General features: G+C 46.1%; 4 protein-coding genes across 5 annotated transcripts in view; 3 read left to right on the top strand and 1 right to left on the bottom strand.

The window, feature by feature from the left end:
- Nucleotides 1-44: 44 nt before the first annotated feature.
- Nucleotides 45-2,333, top strand: tent2 (terminal nucleotidyltransferase 2). Its single transcript, XM_056592039.1, has 4 exons — nucleotides 45-241; nucleotides 574-665; nucleotides 876-955; nucleotides 1,095-2,333. The coding sequence occupies exons 1-4, from the start codon at nucleotides 123-125 to the stop codon at nucleotides 1,179-1,181; spliced, it is 378 nt and encodes a 125-aa protein (XP_056448014.1). The 5' UTR covers nucleotides 45-122; the 3' UTR covers nucleotides 1,182-2,333.
- Nucleotides 2,334-2,997: 664 nt separating this feature from the next.
- cmya5 (cardiomyopathy associated 5) lies at nucleotides 2,998-14,787 on the top strand. The gene is made up of 14 exons (XM_056592035.1): nucleotides 2,998-3,270; nucleotides 4,099-4,741; nucleotides 4,850-8,776; nucleotides 10,067-10,162; nucleotides 10,412-10,630; nucleotides 10,783-10,805; nucleotides 10,896-11,020; nucleotides 11,163-11,297; nucleotides 11,408-11,554; nucleotides 12,059-12,206; nucleotides 12,484-12,617; nucleotides 12,780-12,882; nucleotides 13,452-13,628; nucleotides 13,718-14,787. Exons 1-14 carry the CDS (start codon nucleotides 3,155-3,157, stop codon nucleotides 13,968-13,970), a joined length of 6,246 nt encoding a protein of 2,081 aa, XP_056448010.1. The 5' UTR covers nucleotides 2,998-3,154; the 3' UTR covers nucleotides 13,971-14,787.
- A 413-nt stretch (nucleotides 14,788-15,200) lies between these two features.
- On the bottom strand, nucleotides 15,201-20,150 carry mtx3 (metaxin 3). Of its 2 annotated transcripts, XM_056592036.1 has the most exons (9): nucleotides 20,056-20,150; nucleotides 19,162-19,231; nucleotides 18,865-18,941; nucleotides 18,652-18,744; nucleotides 18,156-18,338; nucleotides 17,980-18,056; nucleotides 17,592-17,749; nucleotides 17,185-17,273; nucleotides 15,201-16,986 (listed from the first exon to the last, which is right to left on the bottom strand). In XM_056592036.1, the coding sequence occupies exons 1-9, from the start codon at nucleotides 20,134-20,136 to the stop codon at nucleotides 16,891-16,893; spliced, it is 924 nt and encodes a 307-aa protein (XP_056448011.1). In that variant the 5' UTR covers nucleotides 20,137-20,150; the 3' UTR covers nucleotides 15,201-16,890. The 2 variants fall into 2 exon arrangements, with proteins under 2 accessions (XP_056448011.1, XP_056448012.1); XM_056592037.1 differs by lacking the exon at nucleotides 17,185-17,273 and having other exon boundaries at nucleotides 15,202-16,986.
- Nucleotides 20,151-21,195: 1,045 nt separating this feature from the next.
- The window catches only part of thbs4a (thrombospondin 4a), an 11,824-nt gene continuing 10,275 nt past the window's right edge, over nucleotides 21,196-22,744 (top strand). The window contains exons 1-2 of the mRNA XM_056592002.1: nucleotides 21,196-21,490; nucleotides 22,427-22,624. Coding sequence (XP_056447977.1) covers nucleotides 21,412-21,490; nucleotides 22,427-22,624 — 277 coding nt within the window. The 5' untranslated portion in view covers nucleotides 21,196-21,411. The remainder of the gene's footprint in view (nucleotides 21,491-22,426; nucleotides 22,625-22,744) is intronic.

Raw genomic sequence — 22,744 nt, 5'->3', positions numbered from 1 at the left:
TTGAACATTAAAACAGACTTTTCAAAACCAGTAATTGAATTAGATGACAATCCAACTCTAAAGCTACCACTATAGCTGCTCCCCTGTGTCGTTCGGTTCCTCAGGAGTGCTTCAATCCATCCATGGAGATCGACATGATCCCAGAAGGGCCCCGCCACATCCCCCCCTACAAGTCTCAGAACAAGTCCTCTCTAGGGGACCTGCTCCAAGGCTTCCTCAAGTACTACTCCTCCACGTTCAGGTAGACCTCCCTCATCCCTCCCGCCCCTCCTCCGCCGCCCCTTGCCCCCCCCCTTATGATGCTTTTATCCAAAGCGCTTTACAGTATTGCCTAACTTTCACCCATTCATACACACATTCACATACCGACGGCAGTGTCAGCCATGCAAGGCGACAGCCCGCTCGTTGGGAGTAGTTAGGGTTAGATGCCTTTGCTCAGGGACACCTTGACGCTCAGTAGCTAGGAGGATCGAACTAGCAACCTTGCGGTTACCAGCTAAGCCGCTCTACCTCCTGAGCTACTGCAGCCCTCTGTGCCAGTGCCACAGTCATTTCCTTTGTCTTTCATTCCAGGTGGGATACCCAGGTGATCTCGGTGCGAGAGGGCAAGGCTCTGCCCAAGAACAAGGGTGCAGAGTGGAGAAACAAGTACATCTGTGTGGAGGGTAGGCCAACAACGGCACCACCTTCCCCATGCACCTACTGTTCTCAATCCAGAATGATGCCTTTTTAATAACGTCGATTTGTCCAGTTAACAGATGCGGAGTCACAAGGCGTTCTTCTTTACGTGCATTTATTATTACTATTATTATTATTATTATTAAGATGCCACCAAACATACCACAGAAACAAGAATATACCTCGATGTCTTTCAGAACCGTTTGAAAGGAACAACGTGGCCAGGGCAGTCCACGAGCAGATGAAGTTCAACACCATTAAATCCAAGTTTGCCGCGGTAACTGCATTACTTTTAACCAGGGACGCACTCACAAGCCGCTGCGTTTCCCTTGACCTTGTGTGCCACTCTGATCCCGCAGTTCTATCCACTGATGCATCTGTGGCTCTCTCTCTCCCGCCTCCATGTTTCTTCACAGTCGAGCCAGATCTTGGCGCAGAGCAAGGACCTGAACGCCCTCCTCCCAGTCAGGGCCACCATCAGCAAAGAGGCATCCAGGAAATAAAAGGCTTTTATTAAAGAGATAAATAAAGCTAAAACAAAGCTACCTCTTCCTGCCGCTCAGACATTCACACCTTCACTGGGATCTTGCGGACCGTCCCTGCTTGGAGACAAGACGCTGCCTGCGGTTCAGTCCATTGTGGGCAGCTAGTGGGGGTCAGTGGACGCAAGCTTGAATCCAAGCCTCTTGGGAGATGCTGGACAGTGAGACCAATGTCTGATCCCCGATTTGGGGATTTGATCATTTCCATGTGACTGGAGCCTTAAAGTACATTTGTTCTGGACCTTGCCATGGAGCTGCCTCGGTGGGTTACCTGGTGTGTTCGTGCCCTTCTAACGTTTCCAGTGTTTGCCCTGTTTATGACAACACCAGGCCTAATTGTTTCAATTGATGGTTGTGTTGACAGTCATCGTACTTTTAATTTTTTCTGAGCATTTGTTCTAAAGGTCAATTGTTCTCTTTTCAACGTATTTAGAAAGACTTTAAATTGTGGTTTCTTGAGTGTTAAATTATTTGTTCCGACTTTTTTTTGGAGTTGCTTTCATCTTGCATTATCCCCTTCATATCAGTTCAAAAGTTGTTCACATTTCTTGGCTCATATTGATTACAAATGTAAAGAGAATGTACTTTATGATTTGTTGTCCTTTGATGCCCCCAACGTTGGACCGATTGGATGTTGTGAACTCCCATACCGGCAGTTGAACCTGGGTTATTTCTGATTTACTTGGCTCCACCTGCACGTATGTATATTATGTTATTATTTTACAAGAAAGCACAATTTTCATTTACCTGGGATCAATATCTTTACTGTTGTAGAGGAGAGCAAGAATTATATAGATGTGTGATTCACAATTTGGCCAAATTATTTTTATATTTCTCTCCGTTTTCTACAGTTTGAACCAGAAATGGTCTTACATTTATAATACAGGAATCAATTGTTTGTGGTGTAAATGTTTTTTTCGGAGTTCAGTTGAAGCTCAATCTTTTAATTATTTTCACTATTACCCTCGAGATGTGTGTGTTTGTGTGTGTGTATATATGTGGGGAGAGAGAGCGAGAGAGACACTGATAAGTTTAGGGTTATTAGATATAATACAATATAATAAAGCATTTTGTCAGTTTATTAGGAAGCTATAACCACTGAGCAGGTTTTCCAAAAAATGTATTGCATAACGGGCAAGAATACTCATTTTAACAATTACCTTAAAATTTTACATACAAGTGAATAATCCTCAATAATTGACCACATTTTGCATTTTCTATGCAAAAAAATAGTAAGGACTGAGGAGTGATTAGCGGCATTGAGGCCCTTTAATATGCTGTGCAGATACCTAGAGAAGCGGATGTTTTTATCTGGTTTTTAGACCCTTTGACCACCAGCTGTCTGTTGTCTGCTTGGCGATATGACGTCAACATAGAGACCCGATAGAGGGACAAAGTATGTTGATGCGAGTGCGCATGTCCCCCTATGTCCCTGTTTAGAGCTGCCACCAGGGGCATGGGGGGTACTGTTTCAAGTCACAACCTATATTTAACCGAGAAGGGGGAATTCTGATCTTAAAGTCACATTGCACAATTCAAGTCAGCCCAGCTCCAGCAGTATAATTACAAGCCTGTGATACTGTCCATGTGTAAGCAGGCCCTCTTCAAAGTGAACATAAAACCAACGTAGAGGCATTATTCTGTTGGTAGTGGAAGGGCCTGGGAGAGCGGGCTGGCCCCTGTCGCATGGCTCTTGCTGCTCCCATTGACTATAGTTTCACTATATCTCCGGCACTCTTTCACTCCCCTGTTCAGTCTATTTCTGTCCCTGGCTGAGTCAGTCGAGAAGCCCCCAAACTTGGAAAGAACCAAGCAGGCAGAGCATTTGCCCAAACGCAAAGTGCCTGAAAACATCGGGAGGACGCTAAATTACTGCCGTGAAAATAATTAGAATAAATAATTCGGATTAAGGAAGAGCCACTGGATTAAACAGAATGGAGGGGTGTGACAGCCTCGAGTTGGAGATGGCAGACCTGGAGGGGTTTCAGTGTGTGTCTCCTAGTGCCATCGACCAAGACGACGAAGACGAAGTAGAGGAACTTCGAAACAGGTGTTTAATTTGCCTGCATGGTTTAATGATGTGGAGCTCACTTGCTGTCAACAATTATTACTCCTTCTTTTGATCAAAGATCGACTCTACACTCTGTGAGGTTGTTTTGAGGAAACGACATTCATGGAATACTGTGGGTCTGTTTGTGTTGATCAGCTGTCAGTTGTCCAGTTTGGCAGCAAAGCATTTGGGGAACCTTCAGGGTAGTCCCTGCTCTGATTTCAAGGGCAATTTGGACAAATGGTTGAACACCTTAATCACTGAATGCTTGCTATAAGCGGTCAATATCTGGGGTCATTTATTGTACACTGTACCTCAAGCACTGACGTTTAAGTCTCATTCGATCTGTGCAAGTGATGACTCACGTTTCTGCTCACACATAGTGATGTACAGAGTCAGTTGGACCGACCGACCGGCTGATGTTTAATAAGCCTTACAACAATGAGAGTCCTCCTACCATTGAGTTAGAGTGAGTTGTTACGTTGAGGGCCAATGTTACTTAATAGTTAGATTCCACACAATTGTATCCTCACTTGGCTGAAGTCCTTAGAGAAGTGGCAAGAAAATTGTCAGTTAATAGTGGAAGGAAACCATGTGCTGAAACTATGTGATTGGGAAATCAGCCTCAGATGTAGTTTCACAGGTATTTTTTAATTTGATTTATTAGTATGTTCTCGGCTTGTATTTCCATGAACATTGCCAACATTAATTGGGGCTGCCTGACACCCCCTTGAGTCAGCCCCTTTGACTTAAACGGAACCGTTTAAATAGTCCCTGTTCGTTCGTTCGTTCTGACATCCACTCTGGTCTTGGGTCTCTCTCCACCAGCCTCCGAGAAGCAGTGCAGGACCCGTCGGTGAAGCCCAAAATGCAGTGTCTAATGGTGGATCCGTCCTTCTCCATGGTGACCGTCCAGAGCGAGGACAGCGGTATAGTCTGGGAGACGGCATCCAGCCGCTGCTCCACCCCCTGGGCCTCGGAGACAAGCTCCATCTCCGAGGGCTACAGCATGGACAGCTCAGGCACTCAGGGTCAGATCACCATCGTCTTTGATGACGAGCAGATCGTCCGCAGGAGGATCCGGTCCGGAGGGAGGAGCAGCAGGCTAAGCGACCGGCTCAGGAGACCCGGGAGTTCAAGATCAGGCTCGGCTCTTGGGGTGGAGAGACTCGAGATGGCGGAGGTCTCCGTTCCCAACGTCCCCAAGCCGGAGACAGCACAAGGGGAGACAGACTTGGAGGAGATCAAGGACAAAGATCAGCAATTGTTCAGTTTGATTTCGGAGGGCTATGAGATTCTTAACATCAGAGTGCCTTCCAAGCTGCCCACCGTGGATGAGGAGGAGAGCATTGAGCTCCAGGACAACTTGTCTTATCTGGACAAGACGCCTGGGATTAAGTCCAAAAAGGTTTCACCACAGAGTCAAGACCTGTCAGAAGATGTAGAGGTGGAGATTGTAAAGAATAAAGAGGTAATAAATAATCACAATTATTCATATTATTATTAAAAGAAAACCAATGGTTTAATAACAAAACAAAATTCTTTCTGATTGTAATTTACTGTCAATTACTCTGAACAGGATCCTACCGACGCTGTGATTGGGGATTCAAAAATAAAGAGGCGCAGCACTGGCGACATGGACTACTTTGAGCAGTTCACCCTGGTGGATGCGGTGGTTCCTGATGAACAAGCTCCAGAGTTGCAACAGGAGGTGACCGTCCCGGCAGTGACACCGCATGGAGAGAAGGAGACTGCTGCACGGGGGACCTCCACAGACAGCCCCACTGAGTCAGACGAGTCCTTCGTCTTTGTCACTGACACAGAGCTGGCCGGCGATCACCTGGATCAGATGTTCTACGGCAACGGGCCTCAAGCAGCCTCTGGTCATACTCCGCAGAGTGGGGAGGAGGCTGAGGAGAATTCTGGAGAGAAGATGCGAGTGAGAAGGGCGAGCCAGAGATCGCAGAAGGACAACGGCGCAGTGTTGTTCTGCAGCGAGCAGACCGTCCTCACCCCCATCTTCCTCTCCCCTGGCCCCCCTAAGATCATCGACCAGATCCTGCTGGACGAGCCCACGGCCATGTCCTACATGTACTCTGACCTGTACGAGGATGCCGTGGGGGAGAGGGCGGCTAGCGAAGAGGAGCGCTCCGAGGCCGGGCAGGTGGTCCCGGAGAAGATCTTCATCAGACGTCTGTCAGACTCAGAGGAGGCGGACGGATACCTGGAGATGTTCACCCTGAGAGATGAAACCTCTATGGTGGGGCTCCAACCAGTGGAGGACGAGAAGGAGAGGAAGGGGAGGAGGAGGATGTGGTCACCGAATGCCTTTGAAATGACTGGAAGTCTGACACGGGTGAAGGATGAAGTGGAAGTGCAGGAGCAGGTGAAGACTGAGGAAGTGAGAAGGGAGGAGGTGAAGGAATGTGCAGTTGAGAAAAATCTAGAATCGAAGGACAAGGGAGAGGAAGAGAGCATAGTTACCCAAATTAAGGTTGTTGAAGCAGAGTCCTCTGCGTTGCGTGATGAGAACGTCAGCCCAATACAAACATGCCCAGAAGATTTAACAGAGATGCCGGAAGAGAAGGAAACTATTAAAGATAGGGAAGAGATACAGGAGGAAATGGAAGTTCACAGTGAACCCGTTGGGAGTGGCGTTGACAAAACAGAAAGTCTCCCTGAGACACAAGAGGTGGAAATGGAGGTAGCAGAGATGGGAGGAAGTAAGGAACAACAGAGAGCAGAGGTACCTGGCCCTGAACCACAAGTGAAATCTCAGCTACAGGAAGCAAGCAACGATGCTGAAGCGGTGGTCGTGGTTAAAGCGGTTGCTGAGGCTAAAGAAGAGACGTCTACGATGATTGTGCCCGACGTGGTCATTAAACCTGAGGCCAAAAGTGACATTGTAGACATAACTCAAGTCCCTGCCAGAATTGAAGAGGCTCCAGATGAATCTAAAATTAAGGAGAGTGTGAGTGAAGAAGCTGCAGTTCAGAAAGAAGACAGAGTAGATGAGATAACAGTAGCCAAAGTTGATGTGACAGGCGGAGTAGAAGTAGATGAGACCTTAACCCAGGAACCACTTGAAGCTGAGAAATCGAGTAATGAGCCATTAAGTGGGGAAATGGATTCAGCTTTGATTGAAAGGGATGAACCTGCTCCAATTATTATCGATAGCAAGGCTGCAGTACAAGCAGCAGTAGGGGTAGTAGAAGAAGCACTGGATAAAACAGAGATTGTCCTGAACTCAAAAACTGACAGTATATACAGTCCTGAAGTCATGGCTGTCAATCACAAGCCAGACATTAAAACACAGGTAGAGCAACCTGAGTTTGAGGCAGAAGCCAAGCCTGGATTAGACATAAATCTAACTGACATTTCTGCAACCGATCAGAGTCAACCTGAGTTGAAAGAGGAGTCAATAACCATTGAAGAATTAGACAAAAAAGAGCTGCAATCTGATGCATCTAAAATATCTTCAGTCCCCACCCGTCACACAGTTAATGTCGGTGATGACTTTGTCCTCCTTGTCCCAAGGGGGAAAGCTGTAGAAATGGACATAGACATAGGTCGGTCGTCAGAGAGTGTTGACAATAGTGATCCTGAAGGGCTGGCTGAGGCGGTGAGAACAGGTGATGACCTGCTTACTCCACCAGTCCGCCCAGCATCTCCAACACAACCTGAACCAGAAATTAAACCTGATCTTTCTAAAGATGCAGAGGAAGAGAAAGAAGCAGATGGGGATTTGGAGCAAGAGGGTGGAGTGCTCTCTCGCCTCCGGAGCTTTACCCCCCTAGAGGACCTGTCTGGAATACAGAGGGAGGAGGTGAGCTCTGCAGCAGAGATGAGCTCTGTGGCGGAGGGGAGCTCTGTGATGGAGGTGAGCTCTGCAGCAGAGGTGAGCTCTGTGGCGGAGGTGAGCTCTGCAGCAGAGGTGAGCTCTGTGGCCGAGGTGAAGTCTGTGGCCGAGGTGAGCTCTGTGTCAGAGGTGAGGCCTGCGGCAGAGGTGAGCTCTGCGGCGGAGGTGAGCTCTGCGGTGGAGGTGAGCTCTTTGAAAGAGGTGAGCCCTGTGATGGAGTTGAGCCCTGCGGTAGAGCCGAGCTCGGCAGCGGAACTGAGGTCTGCTGCAGAGGTGAGCTCTGCGGCGGAGGTGAGCTCTGCGGCGGAGGTGAGCTCTGCGGCGGAGGTGAGCTCTTTGAAAGAGGTGAGCCCTGTGACGGAGTTGAGCCCTGCGGTAGAGCCGAGCTCGGCAGCGGAACTGAGGTCTGCTGCAGAGGTGTGCTCTAAGGTGGAGGTGAGCTCTGTGGCGGAGATCAGCCCTGCTATTGAGGTGAGCTCTGTGGTGGAGTCTAGCTCTGCGGCGGAGGTGAGCTCTGCAGCGGAGTTGAGCTCTGTGCCGGAGGTGAGCTATGTGACGGCGGTGAGCTCTGTGGCGGAGGTCAGCCCTGTGACGGAGGTCAGCCTTGAGCCGGAGTTGAGCTCTGCAATGAAGACGCTTGGGAACGATATCAAGCCAGAGACCGACGGAGCCTCTGCTGTCCCAGTGATGAATAAAGACGGCGCAAACCAACAGGTGCAGCAGCCCACAGTAGATGACCTCCCTCAGGCTGAGTTGCACAGAGAGGCTGTCAAGGAGATAGATCAGACCGCTGAAGGTCTGCCCGAAGCTGGGAGTCCATGTGGTGACTTGTCTACTCCACCAGTCCACCCAGCATCCCCTCCGTCACAACCTGAACTTAGAGTCACACAACCTGAACCAGAAATACAACCTGATCCCTGCTCAGAAGAGAAAGCACTACCTGTTAAAGAATTGTGTGAGGATTCCCCTTCACTCCCAGTTGATGAAGAGGAGGCCAATGCAGAAGAAGAGAAAGAAGCAGATGGGGATTTGGAGGAAGAGGGTGGAGCGCTCTCTCGCCTCCGGAGCTTTACCCCCCTAGAAGACCTGTCTGGAATACAAAGGAGCCCCGTGACGGAGATGCACACAGACGATGTCGAGCCAGAGACCGACGAAGCCTCTGCTGTCCCCGAGGCGAGTAAAGACGGTGCAGACCAACAGGTGACGCAGCCCACAGTAGATGACCTCCCTCAGGCTGAGTTGCACAGAGAGGCTGTCGAGGAGACAGATCAGACCGCTGAGGAACTCGAGTATGAGATAATAACCAAACAGGAAGCAAGAGAGATGCCAGCGCCCGAGGAGAAACCAGTCGCAGAGCAGCCTGAGCTCCAATCTGAGGAGGAGACGATTGAGACGGAGAAGCAGGATATGGAGATTAGGATGGAGGAGAGGGAGCCAGGGCTTCTGCCGAGAGAGGAGTCCATCGAGGCTGACTATGATATCATTGATGCTGAGGAGGAGAGCCAGTCCAGGGCCGCTGCGGAGCTGCAGGGGATGAACTGGTTCTGCCTGGCCTGTGGCTGTCTGCTGTCCGAGGAGGCCTGTGCCTCTGGAGAACACCAGGACCACGAACGCACCTCTGTGGACGGAGCCTACGAGGACATCAAGGTACCACCAGTAAAAACAAAAATCTCACTAAAAGCAAAAGAGGAAGTTGAAGAAAGACAATTTATAATTTAAATCGCATTCATGGAGATGAATCTATCTTAATAATATGGCAAATGGTTAACAGACTATCATTTGCAATGCAAAAAGCACTCCGCTCATGTTGTTATATTTGTCATTGATAGTGATAATGACCAATAACATTACTTCTTGTTTCAGCTCCTCATATAAATTGATCATTAACATGTAGATTATTTCCGTGACGGCGCATAAACCAGAACAACTTCTGCACATCATTAATTTGAATGGAACTAAATTTAATGACTTGCTAAGACCTTCGCAGAGACGCCAGGAGATTGCAATTTGTCAGTCTGTCATTGGCTCGTAGCTTTGCACATTGAGCTGTTGTGAGGTCATGCTCCGCTTTGATCTGTGGAAAGATCCATAGTGATATCATCAGGGAAGGGCCTGACATGTGATGATACTGTTTCCCCTAGCAGTCCTTTTGGGTCAGTATAGGGTCACCAAGCAATTTGGGTCATTATAGGGTCATTCAGACATTTGCATTGTTTCTCCCCAACAGGCGTGGTGCATTTCAGAACAAAGAGTTCTAGTTCTATGAGAGACATAAAACAAAATGCGTCATTACTTTAAATCTGACATCTGACATTCTGTAGTATAAGTTAAAAGTGCCTTATCCAGAATGATGAGATCAAAACCACATATGGTACTAACATTAAATATTGACCTCAGTAATCTGTTCTGGAGTCTTCTAATGGAGCTGTTTCTTTGAACAGCTTGAAGGAATGGCCAACATCTTTGCAGATAAATGTCAATTTTCTCAAATTGACACAAATTGTATTCCACGTGTTGCTATATGCAGGCTGTTCAACATAGTATAGTAGTCACAGGCGTACACATACATACAAACAATGAAAGGCTAACATAGATAAAAAAAATAAACGCGTAAACACTTTGCTGCTGGAGATTAGCAGGGTTTGACTTCAGGAGCAGAGAGATAGAGTGGCCATAACATGACCTACCTAGATCAATGTCTCAGAGCCGGTATTAAGTAGGCCAGAAAGGGGAAGCTGGATGGGGGGGGGTGTTGCCAATGTTCAGATTTCTGGAATATGACTCTGACTCTTGCAGGGAATGTCCAGAGTACCCTGGCATCAACAACGTTTCTGAACAACTATCACACGTGGAGTCAACCGTTGCATGTGCATTTTGAAGGTCACGATGTGTAGAACTGTGATTGTGCCCCTATAATTTCCTCTTCTTCTGTAACAGGAGAAGCTGAGCGATTGGATCTCTGAGCTGCAGGCGAGGTCAGAGAACATTGAGGACATGGTTTCCGAGCTGGAGCTAGCTTACAACTCTGTGGAGGTACCGCAGTGCAAATGACTCCCCTTGACGCCTTTACCTGATAACAATGAATACAATAAGGGCAACTGTGTTTGATACTATGGGTGTAATATCCTTGCTACGGTATGGTTTCCATAACCTAATCCCTGACTGCCTGATTGATCCACTGTAGATTAGATTAACATTGTGGGATTTATTAAACAATCTAGATATGTCACACTGGAGGGCACGACCCCAATGCCCCTATTCGGCCCTTCTCCCCTTCTCCAGGACCAGTGTGCTGAGATCGAGGACACCATGCAGGGCCAGAACGAGGAGATGATGGCGCTGGTGATGGAGCAGTACAACGGCATGTCTCTCAGCATGGAGGAGGAGAAGAAGGCCAAGCTGGAGCAGCTCTATGACCAGATCGTCTCCTCCCAGGAGAACATCGACTCGGCCAAGGGCATCCTGGAGACCACTGTCCGGGAGGCTGAGACCGAGGCCCGGGTGAGTTGGTCCAGTGGATGCCTGGATGTCTCAAAACCCATTTATGTATATATAGAGATATTGGTCATACCCTCATCATCTGCCATTGACTTGAGGTCTGTCATTGACGACTCATTCCTTACCCATCTTTCTTCAATGTGCTCTTCCATTAGTCACCCGAAGACATTGAGAAAAGGTAACTCGTTTTCCTTTTGGTGGAGCATGAGAAGTTGCATGCCAACGTCAAGAGTGTTCTAGCGTACCAACGCTGTGCTCGTGTGATCAGGTTGAAGGCAGCTTTGAAAAGCGCCATGTCCCTGGAGCTGGGCCCCAAAGGCCTGCTGGTGTTTGAGAACTACACCAAGGGAAACAACTCCAGCGCACAAAAAGAACAACGCAAGGGGATCCCGGGTAGGTGCCACAGGCCCCAGGGACAGCTGTTATAGTCCATAGACGGGGGTTTATTTAGCTTTGACTAAGTAAAAGTAAAGTTGTGTACATAAACAAACATACATGAATTAAACAGCCATGTCTTTCTTGGTCCAAACCCTAGTGCCCCTGATCCCCACATTACAACCCCAGGAGCCAGGCTCAGCCACCAGCACCAGTGTCACGGTGTACTGGAACGTGAACCCCGGGGACATTATAGACTGCTTCCAGGTCTACTGCGTGGAGGACCCTCAAGGAGGTATTGCGTAACAATTGCACAGCCACATACTGCTGCAGGAGATGTTAAGAACACATGGTAGGCTCGGGTGTTAGTAGCCTACATACCTCCACTCTGGTTCTCTGCCCCAGCGGTGTCTGAGGAGTACCGTGTGACCGTCAAGGAGAGCTACTGTGTCCTGGAGGAGCTGAAGCCCAACAAGACCTACCGGGTTTGGGTGATGGCGGTCAACTATTCAGGCTGTTCCCTGCCCAGTGAGCGGCTAGCCTTCAGCACAGGTCAGTTCACATCATCTCCTTGTGCAAGGTTCATCCTATCTTATAACCTGGATATTCATAATTTATAACAGAGGGTTTTGGTACAGGTCTTGAAGTTATGGAAATAAACAGGATTTTCTTTTTCGTACTGAATAGTATGTAGTACATTGGTTTCCATGATTTTCCTTTGATTAAATTAATAACTTTGGTGGTTGTTCTTGATGGCACTCTCTTCGTCTTTGGCGGTATCGTCTTCTTCTGTCTTCAAAACTATGTTGGCTTAAGTTTTTTCCAACTTTCCCTACCATATGCTGATTATTAAAATGAATGTTGTTCAGAAGTCTCCAAGTTGCTCTCCTGAATCTTTCCACTGTGGACTGGCAAGAACGGTGAATACAGTCAGAATCCCGAATACAACCATCTCTGTGTGAATTTGAGGCTGAATGAATCCCTGCAGCGGCAGCACGTGGTTATCATCACACCGTGTTGATTTCCATTCTCTCCCCCACCTGGTGGACCGGGCAGCCCCCTCTGGGCCGGTGATTGACCCAGCGAACTGCAGCGTGCTGTGGGGCTCGGCCACGCTACGCTGGGCCTCGGATCCCCTGTCCCCTGGCTGTAGTTACACTCTGGAGTACTGCCGCCAGTACGAGCCGGAAGGGGAGGGTCTCAGGTGAGCACGGCCTAAGATCACCATTGTAGTATGTGAAACTGTTTCATTATGTGATAGAAAAAAACTGTCTCATTCTCCCTGGAGTACTAGATGAAAAGATACGACGGAAGTTATTGTTCAATTGGAACTTTTAATTTGAGCGCACATTTAGCGGGATGTTTCATCGGACTAAAATCTATGTGGCACTTTCTGAATAATCGCTGTGTTCTTTGTGTGCCCGCACGTGTGTGTATGTGCGTATGTCTGCGTTGGGCGTTGGTCTGGGATGTGCGTGTAGGTCTATCTCGGGTATCGGAGGCAATGAGCAGAAGGTTCTACTGCAGCCCAATGAGAACTACCTGTTCTACATCAGAGCAGTGAACGAAGCCGGAGGCAGTGAACAGAGCGAGGCTGCCCTGATATCCACCAAGGGTAAAGCAGCACACTGCCTGGCACCCTAACCAGGCCCATCTCGACTCTGGGTTTCAAGTTCCAAACTCTCGTTTATCCCATGTCGTTTGTGGCCCACAACCTGAGCTTCCTCGCACGTCTTAATATCTTGTTTCTAAAGCGGTGTTGTGTTTCATATCTCAGGGACGAGACTCTGTTTATTGAAGGCTTCAGCTCACCCTCGCCTGGAGGTGTCAGAGGACCTGACCACAGTCCGCTATGACCCGAGCAGGCACGACCACACACAGTGAGTTAAACACACTCTGATCACGGTATTACACAGCCCTCAGGTCCACAGAGAGTTAAACACACTCTGATCATGGTATTACACAGCCCTCAGACCAACAGAGTTAAACACACTCTGATCATTGTATTACACAGCCCTCAGACCAACAGAGTTAAACACACTCTGATCATTGTATTACACAGCCCTCAGACCAACAGAGTTAAACACACTCTGATCATTGTATTACACAGCCCTCAGGTCCACAGAGAGTGAGACACACTCTTGTCATTGTATTACACAGCCCTCAGACCCACAGGGAGTGAGACATGCTCTTATCATGGTATTACAAAGCCCTCAGACCCATAGAGAGTTAAACATGCTTTTATCATTGTATTACTAAGCCCTCAGATCCACAGTGAGTTAAACGTGCTCTAATCATGATAACACATAGCCCTCAGACACGCAGTGAGTTCAACGATATTGATAAAACAGACCAACAGCGAACTAAATACACACTCAGTATCACTGCACTATGATTGCACTTTTTATTTTTAAACCTGTGTGTGTGCGTGCGTGTGTGTGTGTGACAGGTTCCCCACAATTCTTGGTGAGTTATTGCCAGCACGGGGACGATACTACTGGGAGACGGTGGTCACTGGCTGTGCTGCGTACAGGCTTGGAGTAGCGTACGAAACAGCCAATCGCAGCAGCCCACTGGGGCAGAACAGCAAGTCATGGTGTTTGCAGTGCACCCCCACAGCATCCAGGTACGCCATTCCACAGACCTTTTTCGTTGTAAAACATGAATATTTCAGCGTCAGCATGTGTTCATCTGGCCTTCTGCGTGTCTCCTCAGCTGTGAGTATCGGTTGCTCCATGACGGCGTTTGCTCTGACGTGGTGGTGATTGAGATGCCAGAGCGGGTGGGTACCCTAATGGACTATCAGCAGGGCCGGCTCTCCTTTTACAACGCCCAAAGCGGTCAGCTGTTAGGGAGCCTCAGCCACCGCTTCGCCCAGCCATGTCACCCTACTCTGGGCCTGGAGCAGCCCGGCAGTCTGGCCATCAGCATGGCCCTGGAGGTGCCAGAGTTTGCCAACCACAGCTAGCTGCCATGCTGAGCTGTCATTCTTAATGGTACCGCCTATTGTTCAGACCGGGATAAAGTCAGCGGATACGATGGGGTATACAGTTTACAGTATGCAGTACAAGCAGTAAACCTGAATCACAAGATGAATCACAAGATTAAATTATTCTAAATTAAATTGCTTATTTTATTACTAAATTGTTTATTTTTAGGATATTCTATTCTATATTCAAGGTTATTCTGTTGACCTAACCTGTGTGTAAATATGAAACGAAGAAAGCAAGTAGCCTACATTTATCACTGATTCATAACTGTTTAAAATAAGACCGTACTGAGTTCTGTTTGCTTTCAAATTCTTCAGAGAATGACCCTGCCGGTGGTTTGGTAGAGTTGAAGTAGAATGCTATACACAGTCTGCTTTTATTCCCCCTGCCATACTTTTTTGTTACTATAATGGATGCAGGTGAGACGCTGTTTTAATTCTCCTAGTGAAATATTTTTTTACAGACGACTTCTGTCTAAACTATGCTTCCGCCTCATAAAACGATCAATAATGACTGAAATCTCAGTGTTTAGTGGTAGATGTCAAATACCAAAAGCTCACTTTTGTGTGTTTTGTGAGTAATTAATTGTTGTAGCACATGATCCGTATTTCATATTGTGAATAGGTCTCTGCTCTCTGTGTAAATAACCTCTTCAAACTCTGTTGTAATGTAAATGAAAACCCTTACTAAATCCACTGTCATGCTTGACTAAGAAAGGTATTATTTTTGTATTTGCTCAACCAAAGTGAATAAACTTGAATAAAGAAATTTGGTTCAAGTTCCCTTGTATGTACCAAAGTAAATGCACACATTAGGGCCTACATCAGATCATAATTTATATGTGCTTTCCACTAGGCCATACAGCTTTATGTCCATTAGAATTATGAATAAAATATTAAATCGATCCCAGATTGCAAAAATAAAGTTAAATTAGTTGGAAATATATTAAAAACCTGCAGATGATTAGGGAACAACTTCTGGCAATTCATAAAGACAGTCTGACCACTGACAGACTTCCTGGCTGCACACACACATTTCTGGACATTTGCACCAGTTTCTAATAGCAGTGACTGGGACCCCAGGCAAGGCTTCCCTGAAGTCATTCAGTTGGATGTAAAAAAGTTCTTACGTCCAAGATCATTTGGGTATGTTTTTTGTTTTCTTTCAATAGACCAGGTGGCCAGGCGGAAAATATCTTCTAATTTGTTTATGAACAGCAAAACTATCGTTTCATACGATTGCATAATTTAATTGAAAAGCAGAGTTCTGACATTTGCATGGTTTTATTATATTCATATCGCAATGGTATTAAAGTAAATAGTAACAAGCAGTATAACATAAATAGCAGACAGTCATGACAAAAACAATGAATAGCAACCTCACAGGATTTCTTGCATAATGACAAGTCATAAGTCCCTTATTATCTATACTGTCTTTATGAACCACAATGTTCTATTCCTTTACATAACCAAACCCCACTCTGCCTCCCAGGTCAGATTGATGTTAAAGGGAATGTGCACTCACAAAATGATTTAAGATCTCTGTCAGTCTTGACCAAATACACTTTTTTTTTTCTCCTGCAGGACTTGAAATGAAAACACACCAAAGCCATCACAGGGCACGCAGGTCAAACATGAGACTTCTGAATATCAAATCGATCCATCTCACGGTTCTATTTACAATGCATGGGAGAGATTGTAGAGTGAATTGGACAAAGGAAGTCGAGAGGCATCCTCAAAGGAAATGCAGTATTTACGCCATTCAAGGAGACTATTGAAAAGGGACAGCGAGAGACATTAAGATGTGAAGAACAAAATACATTGAAGTAGGCAATAAGTCGACAGTATGTCCCCGCTGAAGCACTTCAGTGTTCCTTTAGGGAAATAAATGTCTGACTCAAAGTACAATTGAAATAACAAATATATAGTTGCCAGATGCTAAGCACAGTTGTAAGGCCCTTGACTTACCACAGTGCATACAAGGAAAACATAAGGAAAGTCAAACGATAACAGCCCCGCTATTTGCACATCAGCCCTGTTTGAGAAAATAATTACAGATTTCAGTCATTTACAAATAACTTGGTCTTATTTGAAGTATTTACAACTGTATCAAGCATTAAGAGGGATCCATCAAGTCACAGATTAATCCCAAATGTATGCTTTTCTACCTACTATACATGAAACCTGTAAAAGACTAACTTTATTTACAGAGCTTTTGTTCCACAGCTTCAACATAACCAGGGTTTTAAACCTCTGCACACAGATAAACAGTTGTGGGGCATATCTTTTAAGGTTTGATAATGTAGGACAGTGATAAAGGTAATGATTACATTGATAATGTAATCAACAATAACCTTTGTCTCGGGAGAAATCTGGGTCTCGGTTGGACAAATTGAGAATATTTTAATTGCACAGAAGAAAAGATACAAAAATGGAAATGAGAATAACTGGCCCTCTTAAGAGACTACGTTCAGGCCAATACCCATGCCACCATTTCCCTCACTGGGCTTTCTATTTGCTGTGGTTTTCCTTTTAACCTTCTGCAGTGTTCTCATTTAATAGCACAGCATTCATTCCTTCCCTTACCACATCAATCACATGCATTTAGCCTATTCAACATCCCTAAAATAGATCATCATCCCTACTGCATAACCATCAGAAAGCATTCCCGTAATATGTCTGTATAAGCCTCAATCTAACAGGTATGCACACATACATAATCCACCCAGAACACCAGCCAAATGGCCATTCTGATCCAATATTTTTACATAAGATACAATTCTTGGGAACTTTTAGTATCAGATTAAAAATAAATATATATTTTACATCACAGGATCTTGTCAGGTGCAGGTTTTTTTTCAGTCTAACATTCATGGAGGATTGATTCTAGGGTCAAAGATCAGGCGGGCGTAGAGCTCCCCTCATTGGCCAGGCAGGGCTTAGGCTCTGGTCTGCGTGGTTTCAGCTGGGGGCTGCTGCGGAGGTTGTCATCCATCTGCACAGCACAATTGGGAACTGTGAACATCAAGGGACGGAACGCGGTGCCAAAACAACACGGAATACAACACGACACCACGTCTGTAGACGTGGAAGACTTCTGGGGCATGCAGCAAGAGACGCCGAGGAGGCAGGGCCGAAAACCAACGGCGGTGAAAAGAGCACAATTGTTAAAAAATAGAAAAAGCGGATGCACCTTCTCGATCAAGTTGGACTCTTTGTTTACGAGCTGTGTTAGTTTTTGGAGGTTGGCGTCCACCGTTTCCTGCACGGGCACAGGAGACCCTGGGAGAGAGTGGAGGGCGGACACAGCCGTAGAGGAGCACAGGAGATGGGGAGTTAGTTGGACAGGGAGTGGAGTTAGGTCATTAGGCAGAAGAAGCGTAAGAAAAAAAACAAAAAAAACATGGAAAACAAGTGGTGCGGTCGGAAGGGACACAAAAGAACATTTCATCAGAGGGAAAGGATGGAAAGTGTCAGAGCGGTTCAACCACGTGTGCTCACCAAGCCGCTTCCCCTCTCCCCGGCGCTACTGTGTCTTTGTGTGTGCAGTACAGACGCAAGGCTTCCCAAGGGAGGTGGAGTCGTGTGTGGGAGGCTCACCGGGCGGGCTGCCGCTGAAGTAGACGGCGAGGATGTTGTCGATGAAGCCGGTGAGGTTGGCCAGCTGGCGCAGGTGGCTCTGCAGGGGACAGCTGGGCAGAGCCGCCTTGTGGAGCGGAGCCATGAAGCCAAACACGAAGGCATCCAGGCTCGACGGCCTGCAGGGTCGATAACAACCACAATGAAGATTTATTTCATAAAACATGCACACAGAAGGGGAATGTGTGCCAGTACATGGCGATACTTCAAAATAGGAAACTTTAGGGCCATACTCTCTCCACATAGTTTATTATCTCATAAACACCCCAAGTAGGAAACCGACCCATTAACTATAACTTTGGTGTTGCCTACTAGCACTAAGATATAAATATTGATCCACAACACGTACGAGTTTCCAAAGAAGTAGTGGTCTCCTCCCAGACGGTGGGAGAGGAGGTTCAGACACTCCTTAGCATCGCTGTAGAGCTGGTGGAGTACCAGGAAACAGCGGTTAGAAAAACACACAGAGAGGCAGGGGGCCGCCAGGAACGGCAACACAGTGTGAAGAACGTCTGCCCTGTTTACCTTTCCCTCCACCTCTGTGATGGAGTAAAGCGGCGACTCCACTTTGCTCAGCAGGATGCGGCACAGGGCATTGTTGGCATGGCGACTGGGGACCAGAAAGTTAAGAGGGAATGGCGAGCGGGAAGCGAACCACGGCCGCGTCAGATTAGCATAGTTTTCCGCATCCACCCAAAATGTATGCAACTAACGAACAAACAGAACGCAAACACTGGTTACTGACACAATATTCCTCCGCACGGGGAGCACACAATATGTCAAGAAGAGAGGAGAGAGAAGACAGGAGAGAGAGAAGACAGGAGAGAGAGAGAGAGAGAGAGAGAGAGAGAGAGAGAGAGAGAGAGAGAGAGAGAGAGAGAGAGAGAGAGAGAGAGAGAGAGAGAGAGAGAGAGAGAGAGAGAGAGAGAGAGAGAGAGAGAGAGAGAGAGAGAGAGAGAGAGAGAGAGAGAGAGAGAGAGAGAGAGAGAGAGAGAGAGAGAGAGAGAGAGGTTATTCTTACTAAAGCCGGCCTCAACTTCTCCTCCACCAGTGCGACGTAGGCCATGGTGTCGGCACCTTGTCTGGCCGTCAGCTCATAGTCAGCGTTAAACCTCTAAGTTAAAAAAATAAATACAAGAATGTTAACTGTTGATCTCACGGCCCTTTGAAATTAGTCTGGTAACTTGATGATTCGTGCCCGGGGAAAGAAAGCAGACTTGGCACAGAGGCGAACCTGTTTCCTCAGGAAGTTGAGAATGTCCGCCGGCTCTGTCACTGTGGAGTCTCCACACACCAGCTCTGGGGTTGTCACTGCAGAATAGATGGAGACCATATCCCATGCATGGAATGTCAGACTTTTTTCCATTTTCCAGGATAAACAGAACTTGAGAAAAATATCTTACAGATTGTGTAATAAGGGTTCAGTTTCTGTTCAATATAATTACTGTTCCATTAGCTATAATATTGGATACTGTATTGTCATTTAGAATATAGATTCATTGTTTAATTGTCTAACAGGTAGCCTGCCTACCTGTTAAAGTTCTCCATGTCCAATCGATCGGAGAAACTGTGACATTTGCCCCCGAGAACTTGCAGTATGCCTAGTACAAGAAGCAAAAGAAAAAAACGTTGTAATTGTTATTCTAGAGGAGATCTAATTTTAAAGAGATATAGAGATGTGTTATGTACAAACGTTTGTTTAACAGCAGATTAGGGTTAGGTTTACAGATTAGGGATAATGTTAGGGTTACAGGGTTATAAGATTTAAGGTCATAAACTATACGGATTCTTTAAATATTGTTTGACATGATTGTTATTTTCTATGCTGGTCAAAAGTGCAAGTTTCGTTATCATGAAGAATATATTTCATACAGAATTTGCACAAGGGGGCGGTTCCACTAGAGGTGAGTAACATGAAGCACATATCAAACTGACGCGCAGATGTTACATTACATGTGTAGGTAGAAGCCGATTTGTCGGGGCAAAGAAAAGTGTCAGCTAGTTTAAATAAATAAAAGCCTTCTAAAGCCGTCTAGCACACTTGCACAGAAACAGCAAGCTGGGAATACGCCCATTGGCCGGATCTTTCGCCGCACTGAGTGGAAATAACTAATTCTGAAATAAAATAAATAAGGGACTTGGCCTGACCTTCAAGGGGAATTTAATGAAACCCACGGGTGTGTTCTTTACAATAAGCGGGGCACGGACTAGGAGCAGACGCTACTCGTCTCATTGTCATCGCTGCTGACATCCAGACAACCAGCTGCAGAAAGAATCCATTTATTTTAGCGCCGTACATCATCACTAACGCTAGCATTAAAGCTAACTCAAGGCAGTCGAAGCGAACGTTTTGTCGGATGGATGTAAAAAATAGCTCAGGGGAAGGGGACTATGTTGTAGATGGTAAATATAAGATCATAGTTACCAAAACAACAAGCGATTCGGCGTGAACAGAAGGCAATCCCCAGTCACCTCCCCAGCATCTCAGCTCCATGGAGGTCGCCATGTTTAGTTTATGAAAGTGTGACGTCACGGACAGATGCGGGGCAGTGCCAAAGAAAAACAGAATTCCCAATGTCAATGATAACAATAATAAATAATCAGCATCCTCATAGTCGTCATTGTTCAATACTCTTACTTACCAAGGGTGATATATTCTTAGAAATTATGAAAAATTATAAATGTAAGTGGGAAATACATGTGAAATCATTATCAACATACTATTTCATGCACATTATATTCCTCCGTAGTATGCGACCATAACAATTTCTCAATCTTCTTTTAAATACAGAAGATTATGGTATTATCGTTTTGAAGACGCTGCCTGCCAGTTAAGTCAGATAAACCAGACGGACAGACTAAGAAACCAGACAAAAGGACAGACATACACAGAAAGAATGACTGCACAGAGGGATTGTAAATGTCTTGGCTTGGACCAGTCCTTAAAGGTAGAAAAGTATTTTGTGGTTACTTAAATAACTCTTGAGGCAAGAACCAGATGTCTGAAATTGTTCTTAAGATAAAATCCAGGAGACTCCACCCTATTATAAGGAAGTGAACTGGTAATAAAAAAATAATAAGCATTAATTAATAGATGGTATTGTGGATGGTATTTGTTCATTGTTTAATAAAGTGAAAAAAATTATGAATGCATTCAAGGGTGTGTGTGTGTGTGTGTGTGTGTGTGTGTGTGTGTGTGTGTGTGTGTGTGTGTGTGTGTGTGTGTGTGTGTGTGTGTGTGTGTGTGTGCGTGCGTGCGTGCGTGCGTGCGTGTGTGTGCGCGTGCGCGCGCTCGTGTGTGTGTGTGTGTGTATGCGTGTATTGATGTACGTACGCATGCCTGCATGGATCTATTTATGTTTATGTGTATGCATTTATGTGATATAAGTTTGAAAAGGAAAAGGGATATACCATAAACAAGCAGTAATACATTACACAAATAGTAGGCACCATCATGATCTTATGCCTTTTATTGACAGGAAACCCTCCTTCACCCACTGGTGGAAAACTGTGTGCAATATGTCACCAGGACACACCTCTCAGCTTTAAAAGCCTGCTGCCTGTGGCCACAGAATACCTTAACCCAGCTGGAACTCTGATCCGCAGGTCTGTCTTTGTGCTCTCTCCTGGACCAGGCGCTCATTTGTTGTGACTTTAGAATGTGTTGACTCTACTTCAACCCGTCCACAGGTCTTAATAGACCGCCAGTTCTTCTTAGAGGACAGCAGAGGATACCAGGGGCATCTACTGGCTCTTCTGCCCCACTCATCAAGTGCAGAGGATGGGTCTACTTGTCAGAGGGGCAGCTCTCGCCCTGATGGTCCAGCGGCTAGCCCTGACAGTCATAGCACAGGGCATTGGTGAGTACATCTGGCCTTAGCATTCTGGAACTGATAAACGCTAAGTATCAAATCATATGAGATAATACAACTTAATATGAGGTAATAGAGTTTGGGTCATTTTTCGCTGCTGAGTAACATACAGTATCTGTTAATAATTGTAACTTATCTCAACCCTACAGATTACATTTTTTATTATCAGTTATATATCAATGCCAATGTTCCCTTGGATAATGAACATTGGGAATTATATGTATTTGAATGCATTCAAATACAGTACATGTGCATGTATGTGTGTGCGTATGTGTGTCTCAGTTTGTCTCTCTGTGATCTTGTAATGGTTGCACCAGGGCCAAATATTTTCTCCAAAGGAAAAGTTTACTGCCTATCAGTCTGCCACTCTGTAGAGCCTACCACTTCAGGGCAGTCAACACACCCACACACTCTCTCTCTCACACACACACACACACACACACACACACACACACACACACACACACACACACACACACACACACACACACACACACACACACACACACACACACACACACACACACACACACACACACACACACACACACACAGACATCATCTTTCATCTACAGTCTCAAGCACATCATAAAGTGCTTCAGTGATCTGACTCAGCAGTTGCTATACACGGTGCAGCCAATTAAAACACACTTTGCCGCCCCTGCCGCGCGGGATGGAAACAGATAGAATAGGGCCAAGCTGTTGGGATTTCATCATCAGTGTGGGCGATTCCATATATGCCTTCATATGCAATGCATGAGTAAAGACATAACACTTTTAACACTATTAATCTATACTTACTATGATGTTGATATGATCATGATATGCTTGGAAACACAATTCACAGTTTGTGTGAATCAACATCAAGGAGAATGGTCCCCTTGTTTATGTGGTTCCCTTCTCGGTCTTCTCTGTGGGTCTCAGTGTACGACCTGCTGGGTTCTCCGGACTGTCTGCCAGACCTGCTCCAGGGCAGCCTGAGGAACAACGGGAGGGACGAAGCCTTTATCCTGTCCTCCTTCAAGCTGAACAGCAAGACCCCGACCACGCTGTTCAGCATCATCAACCCCAATGATAACACCAAGTACCTGGAGTTCAGCGTCCAGGCCATGTTCAACAAAAGTGATCCTTTATTTTTATTTTATTTATTTTGACCAAAATCGTATGTCTAACTATAATTAGAGGAGACTGAGGGGTGTGTATGTCTGTCCTTTGGTTTTCTCAAAAATCGTTCATCCGATC

This window comes from Gadus chalcogrammus, chromosome 6 (genome assembly GCF_026213295.1).
Source record: "Gadus chalcogrammus isolate NIFS_2021 chromosome 6, NIFS_Gcha_1.0, whole genome shotgun sequence".
In the NCBI taxonomy this organism is placed as follows: Eukaryota; Metazoa; Chordata; class Actinopteri; order Gadiformes; family Gadidae; genus Gadus; species Gadus chalcogrammus.
The sequence above is the reverse complement of the archived record's forward strand: the minus strand, read 5'-3'. Positions and strand labels throughout refer to the sequence as shown.